Raw genomic sequence first — 26,280 nt, 5'->3', positions numbered from 1 at the left:
TAGCAGTAGACACTATTCTGAAATCTGCACAAAAATGTGTAGATCTGGTGGGGCCAGGTAACATGTTAGGGATTCCATTGACTTAATTTTCATGTGTATGTTGTATGCTATAGGTTTTTAAATTCTTCAATAATATATTTAAAATTAGAAATTCAAATCAAATAAATTTGGAATCTCTGAAGGCTTCCCTGAATTAGAGAGTTTTTAAAATAGCATAGTTTAAAAATCACTTCTTTCAGAGGATTTCAGATGAGGACAGGGAGTGGGGGTTTATAGAAAACCAAGTTCTGTTTTTTGTACATTGGATAAAGCCAAAAAGATGTTTGGAATTTTTTTTTTCCTATGCAGCTTGAGAAATTCCTGGTTATTCGTCATCTCCAAACAAGAGAGTAGACACAATTCTTATTGATTCATCTCCTTTACTATCTGTCTCCATCAGCGATCATTGTTTAGGGTGAATATCACCATCAAACCCAAATGATCTCTGTGTGGAGGGCAGAAAATGCTTAAGAGGAAAGAATGAAATGTAACTGCTCTCAGAAAATGTGCTAGAAAGGATAACTGGATCTCTGCATCGGTTGTTCTCTGTTGCTTCATGATCTGTGCTCCTTTGTATGGATCTCTAACTCACCTTTCTGCTGCTTTTCAAATCCAGGCATCAGTGCAGCAGCCAAAAGGGTAGGGTCTGAAAATAATTCTCAGATTACTCCAAAGTTCTTATATTCATTAATTCTCAGTCCCATTCCTATAAGTCTTCATTCTTCCTCATTCACCTTCTCTCTCTCTCCATTTACCCTCTTTCCCTTTCCAATTATAAAAGTGTTATAAAATGCCAGATTGTAAGTCTCTAAAGGATATAACTGCCTCATATTGTTTTATGTAAAGTCCAATATAGTGCTATACACATGGGTCTTACTAAATGCTTTATAAAGGTAATAATGATATCTTCAATAAATTTAGAAATTTAATATTTAAGAGTATCAGGATCTGTCACCCATAATGTGTCTCTGTGTCAAAGATGTATTTTCCAGTATTTCAAATGAAAAAAATTTCAAATGAAAGAATATTACAGTGAACACCATATAGCCACCATCTAGATTCTATAATTAACATTTTCCTATTCTTGCTTTTTCACACAACTCTATTTCTATTACCTTTCTATTGATTCATCAATCTATCTTATCTTTTTGATGCATTTCAAAGGAATTGCAAGCATCAGTTCACTCTTCCATATTAACTGCTACATGCATATCATTAACTAGAGTTCAATTCTTCTTTTGAGGTAAAATTGATAAGTAATAAAATGCACAATTTTAAGTGCACTATTCAATTACTCTGACAAATGTCTGCAATTTTGTAACCTGAACCCCTCATATAGAACATTACCATCATTCCACAAAGATCTCTCATGTCCCTTCTCAGTCAATCCACATACCCATCCACCTGTATGATCTGCTGGATCACATGGTTCAAGTGGCAGAGCAGTTTGCATAGCAGTCTGGACCTGTCACAGAGCCTCCTTTTATTCTGGTCCCACTTAAAACTAGCAGCTTTTCTGGTAAATGGGCCAGAGTAGCATATCCAAATGTTGCCTTCAAAATCCAAAGAGGCCAACTAGACATTGTGCCTGTTTTTTGGTGGTAGGAGGGATGCAACAGTATATCCTTTGCATTAAAAGAGATATCTCAATATGCCCCACACCACTGAATGCCTAGAAAAATTTCAGTGAAGTGTAAAGCCTTGGATTTTTGTTGGATTTATCTCTCATCCTCTGACACACAAATGCCTTAAGTCTAGAGTAGTTGCTGCTTCTTGCTCACTAGGGCCAACCAGCATAAGACCATCAATATAATGGAGCAGTGTGATATCTTGTAGAAGGGAAAGGCAGTCAAGATCACTGCAGACTATATTATGACAGGGCTGGAGAATTGATATACCCCTGAAGTAGGGCAATGAATATGTATTGCTGGCCTTGCCACCTGAAAGCAAACTGCTTCTGCTGGTCTTTACTAACAGGCACCCGAAAAAGCATTTGTCAGATCAATAGCTACATACCAGGTACTAGGGCATATGTTGATTTGCTCAGGTAGTGATACTACATCTGGAATAGCAGCTGCAATTGGAGTGTCATCACTTGGTTAAGTTTACGATAATCCAGTGTCATCTTCCAATATTCAAATAGGAAATTTGAGTGGGAACGTGGTGGGAATCATCATCCCTGCATCCTTAAAGTCCTTGATGGTGGCATTAGTCACTGCAATCCCTCCAGCAATGTGGTATCACTTTTTTTTTTAAATATTCATTTTATTGAGATATATTCACATACCATGCAGACATACAAAACAAATCGTACATTCAATTGTTCACAGTACCATTACATAGTTGTGTATTCATCACCAAAATCAATCCCTGACACTTTCATTACCACACACACAAAAATAACAAGAATATTAATTAAAGTGAAAAGGAGCAATTAAAGTAAAAAAGAACACTGGGTACCTTTGTTTGTTTGTTTCCTTCTCCCATTTTTCTACTCATCCATCCATAAACTAGACAAAGAGGAGTCTGGTCCTTATGGCTTTCCCAATCCCATTGTCACCCCTCATAAGGTACATTTTTATACAATCATCTTCAAGATTCATGGGTTCTGGGTTGTCGTTTGATAGTTTCAGGTATCTACCGCCAGCTCCCCCAATTCATTAGAACCTAAAAAGGGTGTCTATATTGTGCGTAAGAGTCCACACCAGAGTGACCTCTCAGCTCCTTTTGGAATCTCTCTGCCACTGAAGCTTGTTTCATTTCCTTTCATTTCCCCCTTTTGGTCAAGAAGATGTTCTCCATCCCACGATGCCGGGACTATATTCCTCCCTGGGAGTCATATTCCACATTACCAGGGAGATTCACTCCCCTGGGTGTCTGATCTGTGGTATCACTTTTGATGTACTATTTTTCTAGGTAGAAGCAGTTTAGTGGCTTCCACTTGGCCTTTCGTACCATAATAGCCCTCGCTGCACAAACCAGGGAACCAGTGTGGGGATTCTGCCAGTTGCTGAGTATGTCTATTCCAATTATGCATTCTGGAACAGGGGAAATAACACAGTGGGTACCCACTGGACCCACTGTGAGGAGGACCTGAGCTAAAACTCCATGGATCACCTGACCTCCATAAGCCCTACTCTGATTGGTGGACCACAGTAAAGTTTAGGGTCTCCTGGATTTAATGTCACTTCTAAGCCAGTGTCTAACAATTCCCGAAATGTCTGATCATTTCCTTTTTCCCCAGTGTACAGTTACCCTGGTAAAAGGCCATATGTCTCTTTGGAGAAGGCTGGAAGGAGGAAGATTAACAGTACAAATTTTTGGCAGTGGAACAGGATTCTTTCCTGAGGGGACCTGGTCTTCCTTTTATTAAAGGGGCTCTGGATCTGTCAACTCTCTCAAGTTTGGGAATTGATTAAGGCGCTGTGACTCTCTATTTTTGTAATTCAAGTTACGCTTTTGTTCACTTGACCTAGAATCCTTCTGCTTACACAGATCAAGTAAGAATTTTGTAAACTGTTCATCTATTTTAATTCTAGGTAGCCCATGATCTACTGGCTAATATCTTGGGTCTCTGTGAGTCAAGATCTTGTTGCTGCTTTGAGTCTGCTGTCCATTATGGTAGCCACATCTACCTCGTTCTTGGCAATTAAGTGTTGCTGCTTGGCTTCTCCCAAGTCTGATCCAATCATCCCCATTGGATTTAAAGATTCCAGTTCAGTGACAGCAGCTCCCACAGTATCTGACCTGCAGAGAAGAGCAACCACAGAGCTCTTCAGAGATGATGGAGCTAGTCTCACAAATTTATTCCTCACAGTCCTGCTGAAAGTTATGTCTTCTGGACATTCCTGGGGTGGGTGAGCAGGTCTTACATGATAAATTCATTCTAACATTCCAGTCATTCTAAGCCTTTGGAACCCTTCATCAACATTATACCTTGGCAGTTCTGGCATTTTGACCTCAGGTAAAGAAAGTGTTAGAGCCCTTTCTAAGCCCTGGAGCATCAACATTGAATCTGGAATCTCTGCTTACTGAGCTTATATCAGTAAATTCAGCCTGATCCAACTTTAGGTTCCTTCCACCATTATCCCACACCCTTAATATCGATTCATAAACATGTTCTCCTAATTTTTGCCTATATAAATTAGAAAAATCATGCAGTTCTTTTGGAGTGTAGTAGCACCTCCTGATGTATCAAACTTTGTACCTTACCTTTTGGACCCTGTTGGGACTTCAGTCTTAATTATCAGTCTGGAAGAAAAGAGAGGTGGTGGGGGTGGGTCATGAGAAGAATTAGAAGTGTCTTGCAAGCCAGTTATCTCAGGGCATTCCATTGCAGTTTCATCTGGTAAAAAGGGATTAATCTCTTCAGACAGTGGTATGAGGACTATTTCCTCAGGGCAGGTGATTACAGATTTATCAGGCATAGCAGGATTAATCTCTTCACGTGGAGGTTGGATGGTTGAATCCTCAGGGCAGATTGGAGATTGGGTGGCCGATTCCTCAGGGCAAACCATTACAGGTTTATCTGTCAAAGACTCAGCAGAATCTAGGATTTCAATGTCCCCACCATTATAATTCTCTGCACAAATGTCCCCATTCCAGTTTTCAGGACCCCATTCCTTTCTCATCACTTTTACAGCAGGCACCCTGTAGGGTTTGGAATTCAATGATGTTGCAATTTGGCCACTTGCAGAATGAGACTCTGGGTCTGGTGTTAAGAAATCTCAAGTCTATGGCTACACAAAATAAAATGTTCTTTCAAGGCACACGTAGAAACTTTTATGTCCTTCATGCGGTGCTTAGGTTGGGAATTTAAAGTCTTGAGCTTGTGCCTTTCTTTTACGACTGTATCCAGCATATTTAGGAACAACTGGCCAACATCTTACAAAGCTCTGTTAAGGTGTCAAAACATTCTCACACACAGCCTTGCCTGTTATAAGCATTGAGATAACCATATCCAGTGGTGATGTTTTGCATATCTCTATTGCCAACTCATGCCATGGATTGTCAGTGCCATCTTGATTGTTGAAAATATAGTCATTAGTGCTTTTGAATCTAATCAGGTTAGAGAACCAATTCCCAAAACCCCAAACCAAGTCGGAAATCTCATCCTCAGATTCTGTTTCTCAAGAACCACTCCCGGTAACAAAATCATGGTTCCCTAGAAAAACAGAACCAACAGGAGATTTTATAGACACACACATACATACACACACACACACATACATTATGAGATTGTTTTAGGGATTAACTCACAGGAATATGGGGGTGGTTAAGTCCAAATTTGGTAGGGAAGGCAGCTAGCTGGTAACTCTGATGAAGGTTTCCAGTTAATTCCTCACGAGAAGCGGGCTGGCTGAAGTACAGATGGGAATTGTCCCTCTGACTACTGAAATCATCATGTCTCCTTTAAAGGCCCACAACTGATTTGATGAGACATCTCTCATTGTTGAAGGCAGTCTCCTGAGTTGATTGTAGATGAAAGCAGCTACATATGCAATCAACTTACTGATGATTTAAATCCATGAGTTACCCTTAAAGTAACAATCAGGCCAGTGCTTGTTTGACCAAAGAACTGGACACCATAACCTGGCTAAGTTCACACATAAACTTAATCATCACAACTAATATTTTTTTTTTTCTTAAATATTTTGTAGAATTCACCTATGAAAATTTGGGCCTGGAGTTTTGGTTGTGAGAAGGCTTTGATTTATCAGTTCAACCTCTTTAATAGATTTTTGGTTATTATTTTCCATTACATTTTTTGTCAGTTTTGGTAAGTCCTTAGTTTTTAAAAATTTAGACATTTCATTAAGTAGTCAGTTTTATTGACAATAATTTATTCATAGTATTCATTTATTATCCATTTTAATGTCTGTAGGATTGATATTAATAGGCCTTCTTTGATTCCTGATTTGATAATTGTGTTTGCTCTCTGTTCTCTTTTCATTTTAGGGGTTTATCAATTTTGTTGAAAGCACCAGTTTTGGCTTTTTAATTTCCTACTTTTTATCTATTATATATAATATATATATATAATTTTATATATATAATTATATTATATATCTTATTCTTGTTATTTACTTCTTCTAGTAAACTTGGGTTAGCTTTGCTCTTCTTTTTCTAGCTTCTTGAGGTGAAATCTTGTGCCATTGCTTTAAAACCTCTTATTTTCTAATATATGCAATTAAATTTTTAAATGTTAAAATGGTTTTAAGGATGGTTTTAGATGCATCCCACAAATTTAATGTACTGTTTTTTAATTAAAAATTTAAAAAGTTCAAAAATTAATTAAAAATTCCTTGTGATTGCTTCTTTGATCTATTTGATCTTTGGTCTAATTTGTGGAATTACAAATATTTATAATTTTTATCTTTCTATTTATCTTACTGGTATAAATTTCTCTCTCAGTTCTGTTTTTTTATAAGAACTTGTTCCTTTACAGAAAAACCATGCAGAAAATACGGTATTCCCATATCCCCTCCCACCCCCACCCCCACCATCACTTTTCCCTATTATTAACACTTTGCATTGGTCTGGTACCTTTGTGACAATTGATGAAACAATATTATTATATTTATAATTATATTAGTTAACTGTAGTCCATTGTTTACATAGGGTTATGAACTGTTTTTGTTGTACAGTCTTATGCTTTTTCTAAATTTTTATTATACTAACATATATACAACTGAAAATTTCCCTCTTTGAATCACATTCCAATAAATAATTCATCTGTTGATGGACATTTGTATTGAAAAGTTATGATATTTGCCTTCAAGAAACCTGTAGCCTTATAAGAAAATAGACACATTATATGCAGTATAATAGTTCCCAAAGTGGTGATATTTAATATGTATAATTGAAGTACTGGGAAAGGTGTGCCTGTATTTGCTTGAGAACATCATGAATGGTTTTGAAGAGGAGATAATGGTTAAGCTGAAATCCGCTAATATAGTTGGGTTTGCCCAAGTGGGCTAGGGGTAGGGATAGGCTAGATTAAATGGGTTAACAGGTAAAAGCATACAGCCCATGCCTATTATTGAGTAGGTTGTCAATATATGTTTGTATTCTTCCATCTCTCTGTATCTGTGTGAGCAGATAGAAGGGCAGACTTAATACTTAAAATAATAGTATATGCTGTTTATTAAGCTACTAGTCAGTGTGCCAAGCACTGTTTGGAATCAAACGATAACTGTTAGTAGATATTATTATCATAGAAAATATCCCTAGCTTATAGATAAGGATGCTGGGGCACAGAGTTTTGTTTTTGTTTTTGTTTTTGTTTGTTTGTTTGTTTTTAGCATGTCTACAGTTATACAACTTAACTTGTGAGTTGCATGGTCAAGATTTAAATGCTTTCCATTATGTCTTTTAAATGCCATTTCAGTAAGTGTTGCCAGATAGAGTGGCTTACCTAAAGCTTCCGCTTCCTCAGATATTCAAGATAAGTAGGAAAATCTCATATTTTGGATTTTAGTCATGTGAAATTTATAATTTGACTGAAGATAGACTAGATTTTATTAGTTTTTATGTCAAAATCTCAGGAAACACTGAGTTCTAAATGCGACTGTATTTCTTTTATCTTCTCTTCTTAAGGGATTTAAGAACTAAAATTATGCTCCTCTTCAGTGAATCGGGAAATATTAGTAATGCATGAGGGGAAATTTCAGCATTGACTCTCACATTTCCATCTATTCCATATAGATCAAGCAAAGTTATATAAGTAAAAAAAATAAAATCTTAAAAAGATAGAGATCTGTGTTTTGTAACTGAAAAAGAAAAGATGGAGATCCCCAAATGATAAACAACTTATCCAAGGTTATATAACACATTAATTATGAACCAAGTTAGAACCCAGATATACTGACCCTTCATCCGGTGATCTTTCTATTGTGTTCTTCTGTATGTTTCAGGCTTAATGATCTCCAGCATATGTTGGCATGTATTCCAAAGCATGGAGTCCTTAAGAGTCCTGGCCGTTACTCCTCTCTCTACCACTGCATGTGGATAGCAATTAGTAATTGCCCTTTCCTAATTACATATTATGGTTGTATAGTAATCTTTGCCTCATAAAAAGATTCAGAAGAACCAGAATATATTTGAATTTTCATTGAGTTCTCTCAGCTCCTCAGCTACTACTATTAGCTGTTTTTCCAGAAATCTGCTCTTTTCTCACAGTATACCTATAACATCTAGCTCTGTTGGACTTAAATTCTTCTACAGTTTAATTTTTTATTGCATCCTTGTATTGCCTAATGATTGATAGGAATCACTTAAATTTATCGTTGTTATAGAGAAAGTCAACTATCAAGATATTAATTGACTTGTTCAAAGAATGGTTGTAAAAAAAAAATGACCAGAACCTGAGTTTTTGTTGTCTCCCAAGAGTGCTGTACTAGATGATCCTTCTGTGAGAAAGCACTTGGAGCAGTCTTGAAAAGATTCGTGTGTTAGTAATACAGCATCCCCATTCATTTAACATGGGGCAAGTAATAACTTATAGCAGGTGATATGTTTGGCTCCTGAAATGTTTTTCAAAACCATTCCCTCCTTTGGTTTTTTAGCGCAGTTGCGACAATTTCTTGCTAAGACTGTTAAACTTACCAAAACACATTCTTTCTATCTCTGAACATCCAAGATATTGTCAAAGAAGTTATATTTTTTTGAAACATGGATATCATCATGCTGATTCTAAAAAATCAGATTTCCATTTTAGACAATAAATTGCTTAGGGATGGCAATCAATTCTTTCCATTATCTGGCCCTAACTTAAATTTTCCAACCTTATTTTTGGTCACTTCCTTCACAAATGTTACATTTAAATTAAATTATGCTACTTGTTATCTCCAAGCATGTATTAACTAACCTGCCCTCCCAGGCACATGTTTAAACCATTAGCTCAGTTTGAATTACTCTTCCACCTCCATCAACATTTTGCTCTTTCTTCATGCCCTTAAAAATGTACCTCATGTGTAAAAGCCTCCATAATGCCTCCACTCAGTATAGACCCCTCGTCCTTGGTGTTCCCTTTATGTGTGGAAATTTTTCTTATATTATTCACTTAACAATTTTTCTTCCACCATTTTCTTTATTCTCCTTCTGTAGAACTCTGGTTAGTTGATTATTTGTCCTCCTACATTCATACTCTGTATTTCTTTTTTTTTCCTAGTGTGTATTTTAAATTTTTTTGACTGTTTATTTTATCTGAGATATATTCTAATCTTTTGTTTCCAATCTACTTAATTTCAGCAGTCATTTTTAATTTTCTAAGAGTGCTTTTGTATTCTCTGGCTGTTTTTGTTCTTGTTTTATTGGTGTTATTTTGTTTCAGATTATCTCTGGAGATACTAATTAAATGATGTATCTAATTTTTTTTGTTCCCACATTTATCTTGGCCTTTCTTAATTATGCTACATATTTTGTGATTCTTGATTGATTTTTCAAATATATGAATGGGGGATAATATTGAGGGGTAGCAATGATTTTAGGTTGAATGGATAGGTAACCACCTCTTATATTGGTGACCTCCTCATTGTCAGAATGAATGGTGATTTGTGCTCTGGATCCACAATTCCACCAATTGCTCACATATTTCCTTTAGTCTATTTAGAAAAGGGGTATTTGCCTTGGGGTTAATGTTTGGCTGTTTTCTTGTGTGTATGGGGGAGTAATGGGATAGGAGAGTAGATTGGACATCTAGTCCATATACAAATCTTTCACTGATCCCCCAGTTTTCAAACCCACTGTGTACGTATTATACTGTCTCTCTAGGGCTCTTGTAGGGATGTTGGTTCCTACCTCTACTGCATCCCCCTCTGTGAGTTTTCTAGGATATGGCTCCAAGTGAGTTAACCAGTCAGCATTCTTTCTAACTTCCAGAAATTTGTTGAATTATCTTGTCTGTTGATATTACCCCTTTCATATTCTTCTTTATTGTGGGTTTAATTCTTTTTATTATTTTACTATCATTTTGATGGCTTTTAATTAGTAACATGAGGCACATGTCCATTCATTCTGCTGTCTTGAACTGGAAGTCAGCTTATGCTTCCTAGAAAACAAAATTGTTTCCCATTTTTAAGGAGAATCGGATATGAAACTGTAACTAGACTTTGGTGCCTTACCAATCTAGTTGGAGAGAAAAAAGCATGTACCAAAAGAGATAAGTAATCCCATTACTAGCTGGAGTCCTGGGTAGAAATAATTGGCAAATAAAGTATAGCATTTGGACTGCTCTTATTTGACTCCATATTCTTTGAAAGTCATTTTTAAAGGGTTGGGAGGAGTAAGGAGAGTGAAAGCCACCATTTTTATAATTCTGAAACAAATCCGTACAACAGTGAATCTTTTAAAATTGGAATAAGGGAAGTGAGAAAAAAGGGAATTGTTTTAGTTTGCTAAAGCTTATGAAATGCAATATACCAGAAATGGGTTGGCTTTTACAATGGGGATTTATAAACTTACAAGTTCATAGTTCTGAGGTTGTGAAAAATCTCCAAATTAAGGCATCAGCAGGATGATACCGTCTTCCTGAAAAAGCTGCTGGCGATTCAGGGCTTCTCTGTCACATGGGAAGGCACATAATGTGTCTGCTGGTCTCTCCCTTCTCTCCTGGGTTTTGTTACTTCCAACTTCTGGCTTCAGTGGCTTCCTCTCTGAGCTTTTGCATGTTTCTCTCTTTTAGCTTCTGTCTCTCTCAGCTTCTTTTGTCCTTTCTCTGTCAGCTTCTCTGGGGCTTTTTTTTTGTGTTTTATCATCTTACAAAAGACTTCGGTAAGAGGATTAAGACCCACCTTGAATGAGGTGGGACACATCTCAGTTGAAATAACCTACTTAAAAGGGCCCACCTACAATAGGTCTACATCCACAGGAATGGATAAAAAAAACATGATCTTTTCTGTAGTACGCAGTTTCAAGCCATTGTAGGAACCTTACTTGATTGGAGGACAAGGAACAGTAATCAAAGGTGTTAAGCGAGCTAGCATAATATGTGCACATTCAAAATTGGTTTGTCCCATTTAAGTGCGTGATATCTTAGTAGGCATTTCAACAGCTTCTTCTAAATGTTGCTTTTTCATTTATTTGGTCATTTCTTTGTTCTGTTATTTATTTAATAATTGTGATTCACTCCCAGAGAGAATAAACCTCTATTTTGCCCAAACAGGTGGCCCAGATGAAGATATAAATCCAAACACAAAATAACCTGGCTTATATTGGTCGTACATGTAGATTTGAATAAAAGTCTGCATTCTTGGTTTAGACAGGCAAAACATCATGTATTTAGAGGCATATCAAATGGGGATGATGTTTCCTTAGAGAATATAGGTAGAAGAAGGAAGATCAAGGAAAACAGATCTATATTAACTCCTGATTGGAGTCAGAGAATAATTTTGTTACAATAAGCCATTAAAATCCTGTCAGCATTTTATTCCAAATGTACTTTTATGCAGTGTCACTTGACACTAAAAATAAGACACATTATTTTATATAGTAGAAGTAGGAACCAGAAAATTTGACTTTGCATCAGTAGTTCACTTAACCCTTAAAGATCAGGCTACCTTTTTTTTCTTTTCCAAAATGGATTTGGACTAAAAAAATCCTTAAGGATTTTACTGATGCTAAATGTATCATTCTTTTTAAAATATTTGCTAAGTAATAGCTACTAACAAGGATTTATGCTAGGTACTTTTGGAAATACTAAGAAGTATTTTTCATAGTCCCTGGCCTTCATGAAAAGATATATTCCAAAGAGAAATTAGATGTAAGGCATGCGCAAATATCTACATTACATAGCAGTGTACAATAAAAACTGTAGAAGAATCAGTTACATAAAAGAGGAGAGTATTTCCAACTTGGGGAGATTAAGGATAATTGCATAAAGGATCACTTGTAAGTGATCAAGTAAGATTTTGATAGACAGCTATGACTAGGAAAGTGCAGCCTATCCAGCCTAAACTGGAGTACAGAGATTAAAAAAGATGATGCATATTTAGAAAATACACATCAGCTAGTTTTACTAATAGAGGGATTGTGTGTTAGAGTAATGGGAAAGGAAAATGTAATGAGAGATGAGATCATGAAGGCTCTCACCTACAATCTAGGAGAGGTATTGTAGACTTCTGAGGCAGGAGAATAACAGTCTACGATTTAGTCAGAGGATGCACATGTGTGGAGGATGCTGTGGAGTAGGGAAGGAAGTGATGCTGTAATATCAGTTATCCAAGTACTATGAATCTAAATTGCTTTGTGTACCAATTTGTGAAGGAAGGCGGTATATGAAAAGAATAAAAGAAAAGTATTCTTTCAGGATATCTTGAAGAATAGCCAGAATTTAGTGGTCCGTAAGAGCTGGAATTTTATTTCAGGTTGGGAAAAACATCACTTACAAATGATACCTATCAAAAATCATAATGGAAAATCAAATTAAGTAGGTATAATAGGAACTGTGAAGAAATAAATAAGTGATGGAATTGTTAGTACACAAAGAAAACATGAACATATGATAGCTCCCTTTAAAACTGCTGCCCTTTTGTTCTAATAATTTCAGTACTTTACCTTTGCACCACTTCATCTGAATTTAAAAGAGAAATAATCTACTTTCTTAAATAGGAAGGAAGAAAGGGAGTAAAAGCAAAAGAACTATTTATAATTAGTAAGCAAAATGCTTAGAAGATATAATAGAAAAAAATGAGACAATTCTTTGGAAATATTCAAAAAGCTTTTAGAACCATAATTTGTTATTGGAAAAAGTGTAAGCAGTTGTGAATATTGTTTTCTGATTTCTGCATAGAATCAGAAAGCAGAAAAGCTTCTTTCAAGTTGAAGAGTTCTGCATGAAGTAATTCACAAAGTTAGGTCACCTGCACTTCTTCTAGAAACAAGTTAAAAATACTGCACTGTTTTCATGTGCTGTCTTAGTTGCTGGTTTCACAACGAATAGTCTCCTTTTGTAAGTTTTGAATTGGTGTTTTTGATTTGTTCTGTGTAATTATTTGGTTACATGTAATTATTTAAGCAGCTTTTACAATCAGAGACTTAGGAGGAGTGAAAATTTTCTGGTCCAATGTTTCCCCAAGTATACTAGTCACCATACTTACAAAGGAGGGGACTGAGGGGTCAATTAGGTTGGGAAACTGCTGGTGTGTTCAACATAATTAATCAAGATTTTTATTTGGGGTGGGGAAGGGCACAGAGACTTTACTATGCTAATATGCATTATGACTTACCTGAGGAGAAATAACTTACAGCATTTCACAAACTTATTTTACCACGAACCCTTTTTTCATGGCGCTTCTTTCAGAACCACTGTTCCTCAGGGCACACACAAGGAAACTCAAGTCCTTTGAATTTACAGATAAACAGAAAAGAGATTAAATGTCCCATTCAAAGCTACACAGCTATTTATCTGAGGAACTGGACTTGAACCCCATATTCAGTATTTTCTTCCTTTTGACACCAAATTCAGAAAAGTCTTTAAAACCTACATAATATTCCAATTTAAAGCTATAAAATATACACAAAAAGGACTGAAGAAATAAATAAGATTAACAATTTAATTATTTTCAGCTTGTTTTGAACTGGCACATTGACTTTGATTAGAAGAGTAGGGATTGAAAGAGCCAATTAATATTTGAAACCAAGGTAACAATTTTACAATCAGGAAACTTGCTCTTTCCAAAAGTCAACTGTCTTTCAGTTTATAAAGATCTACCCAAACAATGAAGAATGTGTACATCAGAAAGCTTTCCCACTTTTCCAGAAAACAACAGGAGAAAATGACATATAGGGTTTAGCATCTGTCGTTCCAAATCCCATATTTACATAGATAAACATATATCTTTTAAAAACTTTTTTAGGTAGACAGCATCATGAAAAACACACTGTTCTTTAAACTTACTTTTTTTTTCATTCAGTAATATTACCTGCTTGTTGTCCCACATCAAAACAGGTAGATCTTAAAAGGTCTTCTCTAAATGGTTCAATAATACTATACTATGTAGCTCTACTATAATTTATTTAATCAATTTCCCATTTATTGACATAAAAGTAGATGTAATTTCTTACCAGGGAATACTGCCGTGAATTTTTACATAGGTTTTTCTTCAAACCCTAGTATGAACATGTCTGTAGGAGAGTCCTTGGATTAGAATTACTGAGTCAAAGGGTATGCTCATTTAAATTGTGGTAAGTATTGCCAAATTATCTTCCAAAAAACAGTGTTAGTTTATTCTCCTACTGTCAGCATTGCAACAGGAAACTTGAAAATGGTGTAAGTTTCACTGAACTTTAAAAAACAAACAAACCCATACACACACCAAAAATAATGTTATACTTTTGTAATGGGTAACAGAGATCATCTTTCTGCGGTAATCTTAAAATTATAGAGATGATTTATAAAGCAATGATAATGATTCTCTTTCTCTCTCTCTTTCCCTCCCCAAACTCCTTTCCCCATTTTTGTAAAAAAAACTTCTTTACAGAGCAAATTATTCATGGAAGGATTTAGAAGCCTAAAAGAAGGAGAACCAGTGGAATTCACATTTAAGAAATCTTCCAAAGGCCTTGAATCAATACGGGTAACAGGACCTGGTGGGAGCCCCTGCTTAGGAAGCGAAAGAAGACCCAAAGGGAAGACACTACAAAAAAGAAAACCAAAGGGAGATAGGTAAATATTTTACTTTGTTAATTTATGAGTTTATTGTATTTAGAAAAAATGTCTGAAAATTTCTTTATATTTTTATTACCTTATTGGACTTTATATAGTCTAACCAAAATATAAAATGAAATAAAAATAAAATGCCACCAGCATGTAGTTGAGTAGAATATGTTGGAAATATAGGCTATATCCTGTAGTAGGAACTGCAGAGTATTCTGAACTGAGCATTCAGCATGGCGCAGTGACCACCAGATCCACTGGAATGTTTTGAGACCATAATTGAGGCATTGAAGAAGTTATCAACAGACAAAGGTGCCCCTCTGTAATCCAAAAATTGACAACATCCAATCCATTTTTTTCAAATGAAAATACACTTGTTGACTTCTATGTAATTCATATATACAAAATTCAAACAACATTAAAAACTATAAAGAAGTAAGAAAAAATTACTTAGAATCCTAACTAGAGGTAGGAATCATAATGTATATGCTGTTTTAAAATTTGCTTTTTTCTTTTCCTTTACAGTATATAATGGAGCATTTTCATGTGAATTATTAGTACCTGCCTAAATTCCCACTGTGTGAATGTACCAAAATTTAATTTAAACAAAAGCTATGTTAATTTAATATATTTCAGTATTTTGAATTTATCAACACCACCACAATAGGAATCCTCATATATACGTTTTTGAAAAGTTGTCTGATTATGTCCTCAGGATAAATATTTATTAGGAAAAATTCTGGATTGAAAAATATACATTTTTAAATTTTTGATATCTTTGCCTAAGAGCTCTCTGGAAACAATTAGGGCCAATATGCAACCCCTCCAAAAGTGAGAATGTGCATTAAATGTCGTCATTTTTTAATCTTTTCCAATTACATAGTTTTAGAGGTATCTCGTTTTTCTGTGCACCTTCAATTACTCATGAGGTTGAATATATTTTTATAAGTTAATTTTAATTTTTTCTTCTGAGAATTGCATGTTTCTTGTCCTTTGACCATTTTTTCTATTGACATGTTCATTTGTATTATTGATTTGTAATTTCTCTTTGTATATTTAGGAAGTTGACCTTTGTTCCAAATGGGAAATGTTTTTTCAGCTTGGGAAATATATTTTGGTTTTAATTATAGTGGTTTTTAAAAAGAATATTGAAGTTTGAATGTTTGCATAGACAAGTCTGTGACTCCTTAATGCTTTCTGACTTACATTGCTATCTGGTTGTTGTTGTAGTTGGGGTACTACAAAACTATAAAGTTAAAAATATACCGTATTTATTTGTATTTTTATATCATTTTTATTAATTTCTATTTTAATTTAATGACCTCTACTCTTTGTAATGTTACTTGTTGAAGAGAGGACTGTAAGGATCTAGTGTTTGTTTTCTCTTCATTTTGCTAGTTGGTTTCTCTACAGCATTTATTACCTAGTCCATATTTCCCCACAGATTTGAAAAGCCATCCAGTAAGGGAATAAATTCAGTTTTCATGTACATTTTAGGAGTTCATTTTGTACAAAAGAAAGTCCATGAAAACATGTGCAAGTTTAATGATACATTTACCTGTTAGAGTGGTTGTGGTTCACAGAGAGAGAAAGGTCATGCATGCATGCATGCATGCATACAAATAAAGCAAAGATACATACATACATACAAAGCTTCAGAGATACATACATACAAATAAAGAGAAGTAAAAAGTGAAAAAAAAATGCTTTATCTTCTCATGTCTTTTAGATAAAATCTTTAATATATAGTTATAGCATTTTTTACATGTGTGCTGGATTGGAGAGTAGTGGAAGCTGAGAGTAGAGAAGGTAGCAGAACATCCCATCATGGAGTACCTTGTCAATCATTGTAAAGACTTTGACTTTTTCTTTTTTTTCTACTTGTCAGTGAGGATACATAGAAAAGAGAAGACGACTGGAGACTGAGCTCTGGGCATTCTAGTATTTAGAGGTCAGAAGAATAGGAGGAACAGCAAAGGACACTAAGGAAGGAGGAAAAGAGAATTGAGAGATGGTTTTGCCTCAGAAGCCAAGGAAAGGAAGTATTTCAAGAAGGAGAGGGTATCAGGTGTGTTAGAGTTAACAACTATCATAGCTATTATAATAGCTAAGCTGATGGTTAAATGATCAAGTAAAAATGAGCACTGAGTCAACCATTTAGCAACACAAAAGTCATTAGTGAAGTTGAAAAGAATATTTCAGTTGACTGGTGGAACTGGTGGTTTCCAACTTTCTATTAAGTTTGTCATGCCATAATTTTTGTCACTAGGATTAGCAAATCCAGCTTTTTGTGTGCTACTTGTTTTATAAAATGAGAGAGATAAACTGTAACAAAATATTCAAATAAGCATAAAGACTCCATATAGAATCTTAAACAATGGGAAAAGAAGATGCCACAGTGTAATAGCAAGAAATGGATCTTTGTCAGCTGATGGCTGGAACAGTTACCATGGGAATGATTTGCTCCTTACGTTTAAAAGATCTTTGATAACTTTGTTGATCTGTTCCATGGTTATTAATGATTTAAGTTTTCTTCTTCCTAGACAGTTTTAGTAATAGGAATAAAATTGTGCTTTGATCCAGATTTTCATTCTTATTAACATAACTATGTAAAGTAGCCTCAACACTTTTTAAGATATTCTGGATTCCCTAATTTCCCATTGCCTATTTTTTTCCTAGTACTGTCTGTGATTATTCTTATTTCCTTCCTTGTTTTTTTATTTATTGTACTTTTATTATGAAAAATTCCAGAATACAAAAAAGTAGAAAAAGTGGTACCGTGAACACTGATATATCTACCTCATGTATTTCAGTAATTATAAACGTTTTTTGCAGAGCCATTTCTAAGTATATTACAGATCCCATACCCCTTATCATACCAATCAAAATAAAATACCTCCCTAATAGTATCTAATGTCCTGTCATATTAAAATTTCCCCAGTTGTTCAAATCCTGTCATTTGTGGGTATTTTCTCAAACCAGAATCCAGGAAAAAAAAGCATGCCTTTCAGTTAGTTGTTAACAGTTAGTTGTTTTACCTCTTAAATAATTTGTAATCTAGGACAGCATGCATACACACACATACACAAACATACCACCCACCACCCCCTTGAGGAAATAATTCCATGATATTAACTTGTTGAGATACCAACTTGTCTTGTAGAATGTGCATGATCTGGTTTGATTCTGGTGCCTTTAAACTTGTTTCTTATATTTCCTCTAAATTGAAGTGCTATGACAAAAATGTTTAACTTAAATCTAACAAAATCCTTTCAGTGTAACTTCCAATTTGTAGGCAATATAAATACAGATTAGAGGAAAAAAATTGAAAAACACCGGGATGAATCCAGATAATGATTTGGCTTTGTCTAATACTTTGATTGAGGTTAACCATCTTTGACAAGAGTATCATGAAAGTGATGCCTTGTTGTTCTCTTCTTATCAGGTGGCATACAATTTTGATTTTTTCCCATTACTGATGATTTTCACTTTTAACACTTGATCAAAGTGGTGTCTGTGAGACTTATGCACTTTGTAGTTACTCTTTGTCCTTTTGTAATTAATAAGTATTTTGTTGGGAAAAAGTTTTAAGGCTATGTAAATATCCCATTTCTTGTCAAACTTTAAATTATTTATTTATTATATCATTATGGACCTTGTATTCCTAGTGTTTTTCATTGAAATATAATTTATAACCATCATTATTAATTTTAGTGCTCAAATTGTCCCAGATTTGGACAGTAGGAGTTCCTTCAAGCTGGTTTCTATGTCCTTTTGACACACCTCCATCATTCTTTGATTATTTCCTTCCTTATTGGTATAAGATATGTTCATATTAATAGCCTATAAAATATTTTAAATAATGATATTGAATAATTGATTTGGACTTTTAAATACTAGAAAGCTTGTTAATTTCTATTAAAAGAAGCATTAGTATATCTGTATATCTTATTTGCTTGGATTTTTTTTTTTTAATTTTATTTTTAATATCTTAAAGTGAAGTTGACTTTTTTTCTTTTTGGTGTACAGTTCTATGAATTTTAACACACATATAGATAGGTTCTTGTAATCACTGTCATAATCTGGTTACAGAAGTATCTATCACCCCAAAAAACTTCCATGTACTGTCCTTTTTGGTCACTCCTCCCTCAGCAACCACTGACCTGTTCTCCATCACAGTATTTTGTCTTTTGGTGAATGTCAAATAAATGGAATCATATAGTGTGTAACCACTTGAAATTGGCTATTTTTACTGAGTAGAATGCCTTTCAGATTCATGCAAGTAGTGTGTATCAATAGCTCATTTCTTTTTATTGTTGAGTAGTATTACTTCATAAGGATGTGGCACTGTTTATCCATTCATCTGTTGAAGGACTTTTGGGTTGTTTCCAGTTGTTGGCAGTTGTGAATAGAGCTTCTATAAACGTTTGTGAAAAGGTTTTTGTTTGAATGTAAGCTTTCATTTATCTAAGTTAGATACCCAAAAGTGGGAATGCTGGATGTTATAGTCATGGGTATGTGTTTAACTTTATAAGAAACTGCCAAACCATTTTCCAGAGTAATTGTACTATTTTTGCCTTCTTGCCAGCAATATATGAGAGTTCCAGCTGTTCTTCTTCACCGGAATTTGGAATTATCAGTATTTTTATTTTAAACATTCTGATAGGTGTGCGGTGATATCTCATCATGGTTTTAATTTTCATTTCCCTGATTGCTATTGATGTTCAGCATCTTTTTATGTGTTTTTTGTGTCATCCTTTTTGGTCAAGTGTCTATTCATATCTTTTACCCATTTTTTAGTGGGTTGCTTGTTTTCTTATTATTAAACTTCAAGAGTCCTTTATATATATTGTGGACATGCGTCCTTTCTCAGATACATGATTTGCAAATGTTTTCTCCAAGTCTGCATCTTTTCTTTTCAATCTCTTACATGCCTCTGACAAAGCAAAAGTTTTAATTTTGAATTTTTTATTTTATTGGTCAGAACTTTGATGTCACATTTAAAAATTTAAAAATTCTTTTCCTAACCACAGCACTCAATGAATCTCTCCTGTGTTTCCTTCTAGAAGTTTTATCATTTTATGTTTATATTTACATCTGTGATCCATTTTATGTTATTTATAAGGTATGAGATTTTGGTTAAGGTTCATTTTTTTTGCCTATGAATACCTAATCATTCAAATGCCATTTTTGAAAGAGCTATCCTTTCTATTGAAATATTTCTAAATTAAAAAGTTTAGTTTCTGTCCTTTTGGGTAAAAAAATACTTCGAGGTTTTATCACATTGAATTGATAAGTTTAATAAATTCAAATTTTGTTCTTTCACTCAAGGGAACTTATTTGTTCAGTTCTAATGTTTATAAATAAGTTGGAACCATATTTTATCACAAATTATGTCTTTGTGAGAAACATGAAAGAACTTTAAAGATTCTACCTTAATTTTGAGTAAACTAAAAAGTAAGTGGAATTTTTTTCATTGTCTTAAAATTCTGCTTAATGTCTGGTTACTCATTAACAATGAGTGTTTTGTTGTTTTATTTTAAATCTATACATCTGAAAAGTGTATAGATTATAAAAGTTTGAAATGTTTTTAAATTTGAAAAGTTTTCTTAAAATGTCAAATGAAAAGACTTCAGATTTATTTTTATTTACTTTTTCCAATGTAATTAAAATAGATTTTAATATCCCTGTAGAGCATTCTTTATAATAAAATCAAGATTGCTTTTAAGAAAAGATTAAGAATCCTTATGTTTCTTCTCAAAAACTGGCTCTTACCTAGCACCTTTTTATTTTCTAAAAATAATGTATTATGTGGAAAAAAGAAGTAATTTCTAACATGGAATTGTGGGGGGGGGGTAGTACAACAATTATTTTATTGCCACTAATTTATATGAAATAATCATGTCACCTATAATATAGAATTATATAGAATTGTTTTATTTAATAAAATTTTAGTTTCTGTTAGCAAATATGTTTGTTTAAAACATAAGGATTTGTGTGTAAAAAGGATTTGGGCTGAAACAACTAGTCTGGAAATCTTTTTGTTTAGGTTAAATGATTTTAGTCCTTAGTTAATGAGTAGAAACGTGTAATTTTTAAAATATTTGAAGTGCATTTATATGTGGTATATATAAGATACATAAAGCTCTGTATTTTTTATTATTTATGGTTTCTCTTCTTACCTCATTTTCTGCTTCAATTTCTTCTAGTATAGTGACTATCTTCTTTGTTCTGCTTAACCTTCCAAGTCTTTTGACCCAACCACACACTCCAAGAAATGCTATTCCTAATAATGCAAGTTCTCTTCCAATAGTGTTGATTTGAGATTTTAAAAGTAACTTAGAAAATATACCAGCATTCTACTGCTTTCATTCCATTTTATGCAGTATTTAATTTGCATCATTGTATTAGCACAAAAGAAAGCTTTTTGATTTTCTTTGTGAGTTGAAGTAGTAAATATTTTGTTTACAAAGAAAGTTAATTGTTAGGTTGTTCAGTTTTTTTGTTACTCATGCGGATGAGTTTTTCTTTCATTCACGTCAGAGTAGGAAATTCCTTTCATTTTATCATATTAGAAAGACTTGTTAATTTATCATTTTGAGGTGCTCTTTATTTAAACTTAAAAATTGACTGATATCAACATCCTTGTGTTCCAGTATTAAAAGGGCATATGATACTTTTTATCACTTATGGTCATAAAGACCAAGGTGAACATGAACAAAAATTAATTGTATTATATAATATATTATAGAATTCATTCTCAGAAGACCTACCTTTCCTTGTTTTATGAAAGTGAAGATATCTGATAGCACAATTATTTTTACACAGCCATAATTTGTGGTTTCAAATTCTTTAAATTTGCAAGGAGGTTTGGAAGCCATAAGGTTTTATGTCTAGTGAAGCTCTCCTCAGTTTAGAGCTACATAGTTTAATTTATTTATTAAAAAGAAAAATATTCATTTACTTCTCTCATTCACCTTTAGAGCAAGTGAGCTCTAAACTTAACTAGTGGTACCTCTACCTCATTCCCACCCACTCATCTCTCCAGCTGGTACTATATAGTTAGGAAATATGGTGCTAGATTTTTTGAAGTCTCCATAGCATTCCTGAAAAAGTAAATCTATACTTAGCTTTATGAGCCCCTTTTATTAAGAAGTATGTTTTATCTTAAAAGTGCTTTCAATGTTTTTATTTCCTTGATTATTATATTCCAGAACCTATTCCCAAAAGAAAAATAAAATGCTCTTCAGATGCTAGAGATGTTTATAAAATGTAAATTAACAAATTCCAATAAATGATTGTTTCACCCTGATACTTGTGTGATTAGATTTAGGAATTTGCTGTTTAGTAGGTTCCTTTTGTGGAAGAGAGATCTTTCAGGCATGAATTGATAGTCCAAATCCTTTGAGGTCTGTCTGTTCTGACCTATGACCCCTATTCTTACAAGGTCAACATCTGAGGGCAGGAGATTAAGGCAGTTTAAAGACCGGAATGGTAAATGGAATGGCAAAATTAGCCGGCACATTTTGGGTGCAAAACATCAAAGTCACAAATAGTTTGCTTATTTTAAACCTGGCTTATGGGTGTAACAAGCTAATTTTATTGTGTTTGTTGGAATCAGAAAAAATTAATAAGCATAATTCACTTCAAGATACTATTTATATAATTAATAAATGTTTAACTGTATAATACAAATTAAGTTTATAAAGCTTCACCTCAAAATACCAGGAAATGAAAAAACAATTTGTCACAGTATAATTTGTCCAGTTTGGATACTTAATTTAAATGTGAAATGGGAAAACATTTACCTTAGCTGTTACTATGGAATATTTAAATTTATCAAAAATGTTGAATAAAATCTATGCACTATATTAGCTGTAATTTGAAGTGATTGAGAATTTAGTCGTAATTGTATACTATTCACTTTTAAGTAAAATCTATTGTAAAAAGGTAGAGGCAGAAGATAGAAGAAGGTAAATTGATGAGGCAGAGACAGTTTATTCTTTTTTTTTTCTCCTTTGTCTTTCTGAGACTTTGTTCTTTAAAATTTTACCTTTTTACCCCTTAAAACTCATGCTTTAAAATTGGATGCTTTTTATTGTAATTCCAAACTATGAACCAGTAGCTACCCTTTCTTAGTTGCTATGTTTTGGTCCCTTGTAAGAAATCCCCCCAGTCCTTTATTCTACATTTGTTGTATCCTGGACATCTGTGAATTTGCATCTTCTGCTTCCTGCTAATGACTGGCAAGGTCTAAAGTTGAATAACTGAACTATTGCATCCAAGTTTTCATTCATCCATGTAGCAACTAAGGAAATTAGTACAACCAATACCCAATTCTCCTTAATTCTTTTGCATTTTTTATTCTCCCATAAATTTTCCTTATTATTGACTTAATTTTAGGGTAGTTTTTCAAGTCCTTTCTTCTTGTGATTATTTGGCCAGAGATCTCTTAATGAGGCAATTATAGTTGTTTCCTTCATTCACATTATCTTAGCAGATGCTCTCCCTGCTGTGACCTCTGTTCAGACTCGGCAGACAATGTGCCATTCTCATCACCCTCTGCAAGACATTGTGTGGGGCTGAGCTTCATTTGGTCCTGCATAGGTCTCCCAAGATGCCTGATGGGAATGGTCAGAAGCCAAGTGGCAAATAATCATGATTTTAGGTTGATTTTCTGATTGCTATTTTATGCTAGACATAATAAATAGTAAAATAATACCTACAGAAAGAAAAATATTCCAAAAGCAAGTCTAATAATATTTCAAGTGGAAATTGTGGATTTAAGAAGTAACTTTACTTGACTTTCTTCCTTTAGACTGTGGCCTTGGTAAAAATGAAACCAAATATTTATTGTATGGTTTTAATACAAGGCTATTGTGAGGCTTGGGTAAAATTTCAAAACTTTGAGATCCTTTTAAAAAGGGAAATTAATGTAACCTTTACTATTAACTGTGTGTGTGTGTGTGTGTGTGTGTGTGTGTATAAATGAATGGACATATAGCATTGTTCTTAGTGTCACTTTTAAATTTTAAAATATAAATCCTTGTTTTATGTCCACTAACTATAATGTCTAATCTATTCCTGTGTGAACAGAATAAGGGCTGATCAAAATGAAGACATTTCCGCAAAAAATTTCCTTTTTTTACAGTGCTAAGTCCCTCCACTCAAACACTAGCCCTATGCCCAAGCTCGACTAATAATCCAGGGAATTACAAAGTTGTTAGCAGCCTCCAACTAGCCTTTCTTTATTCTCCATTAGTAAGGAGGTGCAAGTCAAATTCTATTCTGATGAATTTGAAGAGCCCATGCATGCAAAGGTTATTCCAGATTATACTGGAATTTTAATTTTTTTGTAAGTTGTTTAAAATAAGAGCTACAACTTGAAGTATTGTCTTATTATAAAGAGATTTTTCTTTTTGCTGATCTAATAGGTTTATATTTTATTATAATCTTCTTCCACTTATTAGTAAGTAGTAGTAATTTGGTAAAGTAGATTCCATTATTGTAAAATAAGATTTTTTTTTTTTTTTTTTTTTTTTTTTTTAAATCATCATTTTATTGAGATATATTCACATACCACGCAGTCATACAAAACAAATTGTACTTTCGATTGTTTACAGTACCATTACATAGTTGTACATTCATCACCTAAATCAATCCCTGACACCTTCATTAGCACACACACAAAAATAACAAGAATAATAATTAGAGTGAAAAAGAGCAATTGAAGTAAAAAAGAACACTGGGTGCCTTTGTCTGTCTGTTTCCCTCCCCTACTTTTCTACACATCCATCCATAAACTAGACAAAGTGGTGTTTGGTCCTTATGGCTTTCCCAATCCCATTGTCACCCCTCATAAGCTACATTTTTATACAACTGTCTTCGAGATTCATGGGTTCTGGGTTGTAGTTTGATAGTTTCAGGTATCCACCACCAGCTACCCCAATTCTTTAGAACCTAAAAAGGGTTGTCTAAAGTGTGCATAAGAGTGCCCACCAGAGTGACCTCTCGGCTCCTTTTGGAATCTCTCTGCCACTGAAGCATATTTCATTTCCTTTCACATCCCCCTTTTGGTCAAGAAGATGTTCTCCGTCCCACGGTGCCAGGTCTACATTCCTCCCTGGGAGTCATATTCCACGTTGCCAGGGAGATTCACTTCCCTGGGTGTCTGATCCCACGTAGGGGGGAGGGCAGTGATTTCACCTTTCAAGTTGGCATGGCCAGAGAGAGAGGGCCACATCTGAGCAACAAAGAGGCATTCAGGAGGAGACTCTTAGGCACAAATACAGGGAGGCTTAGCCTCTCCTTTGCAGCAACCGTCTTCCCAAGGGTAAAACTTATGGTAGAGGGCTCAACCCATCAAACCACCAGTCCGCTATGTCTGTGGTCATGTTAGCAACCATGGAGGTGGGGTAGGCGAATACCCCTGCATTCTCCACAGGCTCCTCAAGGGGGCACTACATCTTTTTTTTTTTTTTTTTTTTTTTTAACTTTCCCTTCTTTTTTCAAATCACCTGTATGAAAAAAAAAGTTAAAAAGAAAACAAACATACAATAAAAGAGCATTTCAAAGAGACCATAGCAAGGGAGTAAGAAAAAGACAACTAACCTAAGATAACTGCTTAACTTCCAACATGTTCCTACTTTACCCCAAGAAAGTTACATAATATAGCAACATTTCAGTGAACTTGTTCCTACTACAACCATCAGAAATTAACAGACCATAGTCATTTCTGGGCATCCCCAGAACGTTAAATAGCTTATCTGTTCTTCCTGGATTATTGTTCCCCCTTCCTTAATTGCTCTCTACTGCTAGTTCCCCTACATTCTACATTATAAACCATTTGTTTTACATTTTTCAAAGTTCACATTAGTGGTAGCATATAATATTTCTCTTTTTGTGCCTGGCTTATTTCGCTCAGCATTATGTCTTCAAGGTTCATCCATGTTGTCATATGTTTCACCAGATCGTTCCTTCTTACTGCCGCGTAGTATTCCATCGTGTGTATATACCACATTTTATTTATCCACTCATCTGTTGAAGGACATTTGGGTTGTTTCCATCTCTTGGCAATTGTGAATAATGCTGCTATGAACATTGGCGTGCAGATATCTGTTCGTGTCACTGCTTTCCGATCTTCCGGGTATATACCGAGGAGTGCAATCGCTGGATCGAATGGTAGCTCTATATCTAGTTTTCTAAGGAACTGCCAGACTGACTTCCAGAGTGGCTGAACCATTATACAGTCCCACCAACAATGAATAAGAGTTCCAATTTCTCCACATCCCCTCCAGCATTTGTAGTTTCCTGTTTGTTTAATGGCAGCCATTCTAACCGGTGTTAGATGGTATCTCATTGTGGTCTTAATTTGCATCTCTCTAATAGCTAGTGAAGCTGAACATTTTTTCATGTGTTTCTTGGTCATTTGTATTTCCTCTTCAGAGAACTGTCTTTTCATATCTTTTGCCCATTTTATAATTGGGCTGTCTGTACTATTGTCATTGAGTTGTAGGATTTCTTTGTATATGCAAGATATCAGTCTTTTGTCAGATACATGGTTTCCAAAAATTTTTTCCCATTGA

General features: G+C 34.3%; 1 protein-coding gene across 1 annotated transcript in view; it reads left to right on the top strand.

Annotated features, from left to right (window-relative positions):
* LIN28B (lin-28 homolog B) overlaps window positions 1–26,280 on the top strand; it is a 135,105-nt gene that overhangs the window by 53,433 nt on the left and 55,392 nt on the right. Inside the window, exon 3 of the mRNA XM_037844492.1 lies at window positions 14,520–14,704. Coding sequence (XP_037700420.1) covers window positions 14,520–14,704 — 185 coding nt within the window. The remainder of the gene's footprint in view (window positions 1–14,519; window positions 14,705–26,280) is intronic.

Source organism: Choloepus didactylus, chromosome 7 (assembly GCF_015220235.1).
Source record: "Choloepus didactylus isolate mChoDid1 chromosome 7, mChoDid1.pri, whole genome shotgun sequence".
Lineage (NCBI taxonomy): Eukaryota > Metazoa > Chordata > Mammalia > Pilosa > Megalonychidae > Choloepus > Choloepus didactylus.
This window is presented reverse-complemented; position numbering and strand designations above follow the sequence as displayed.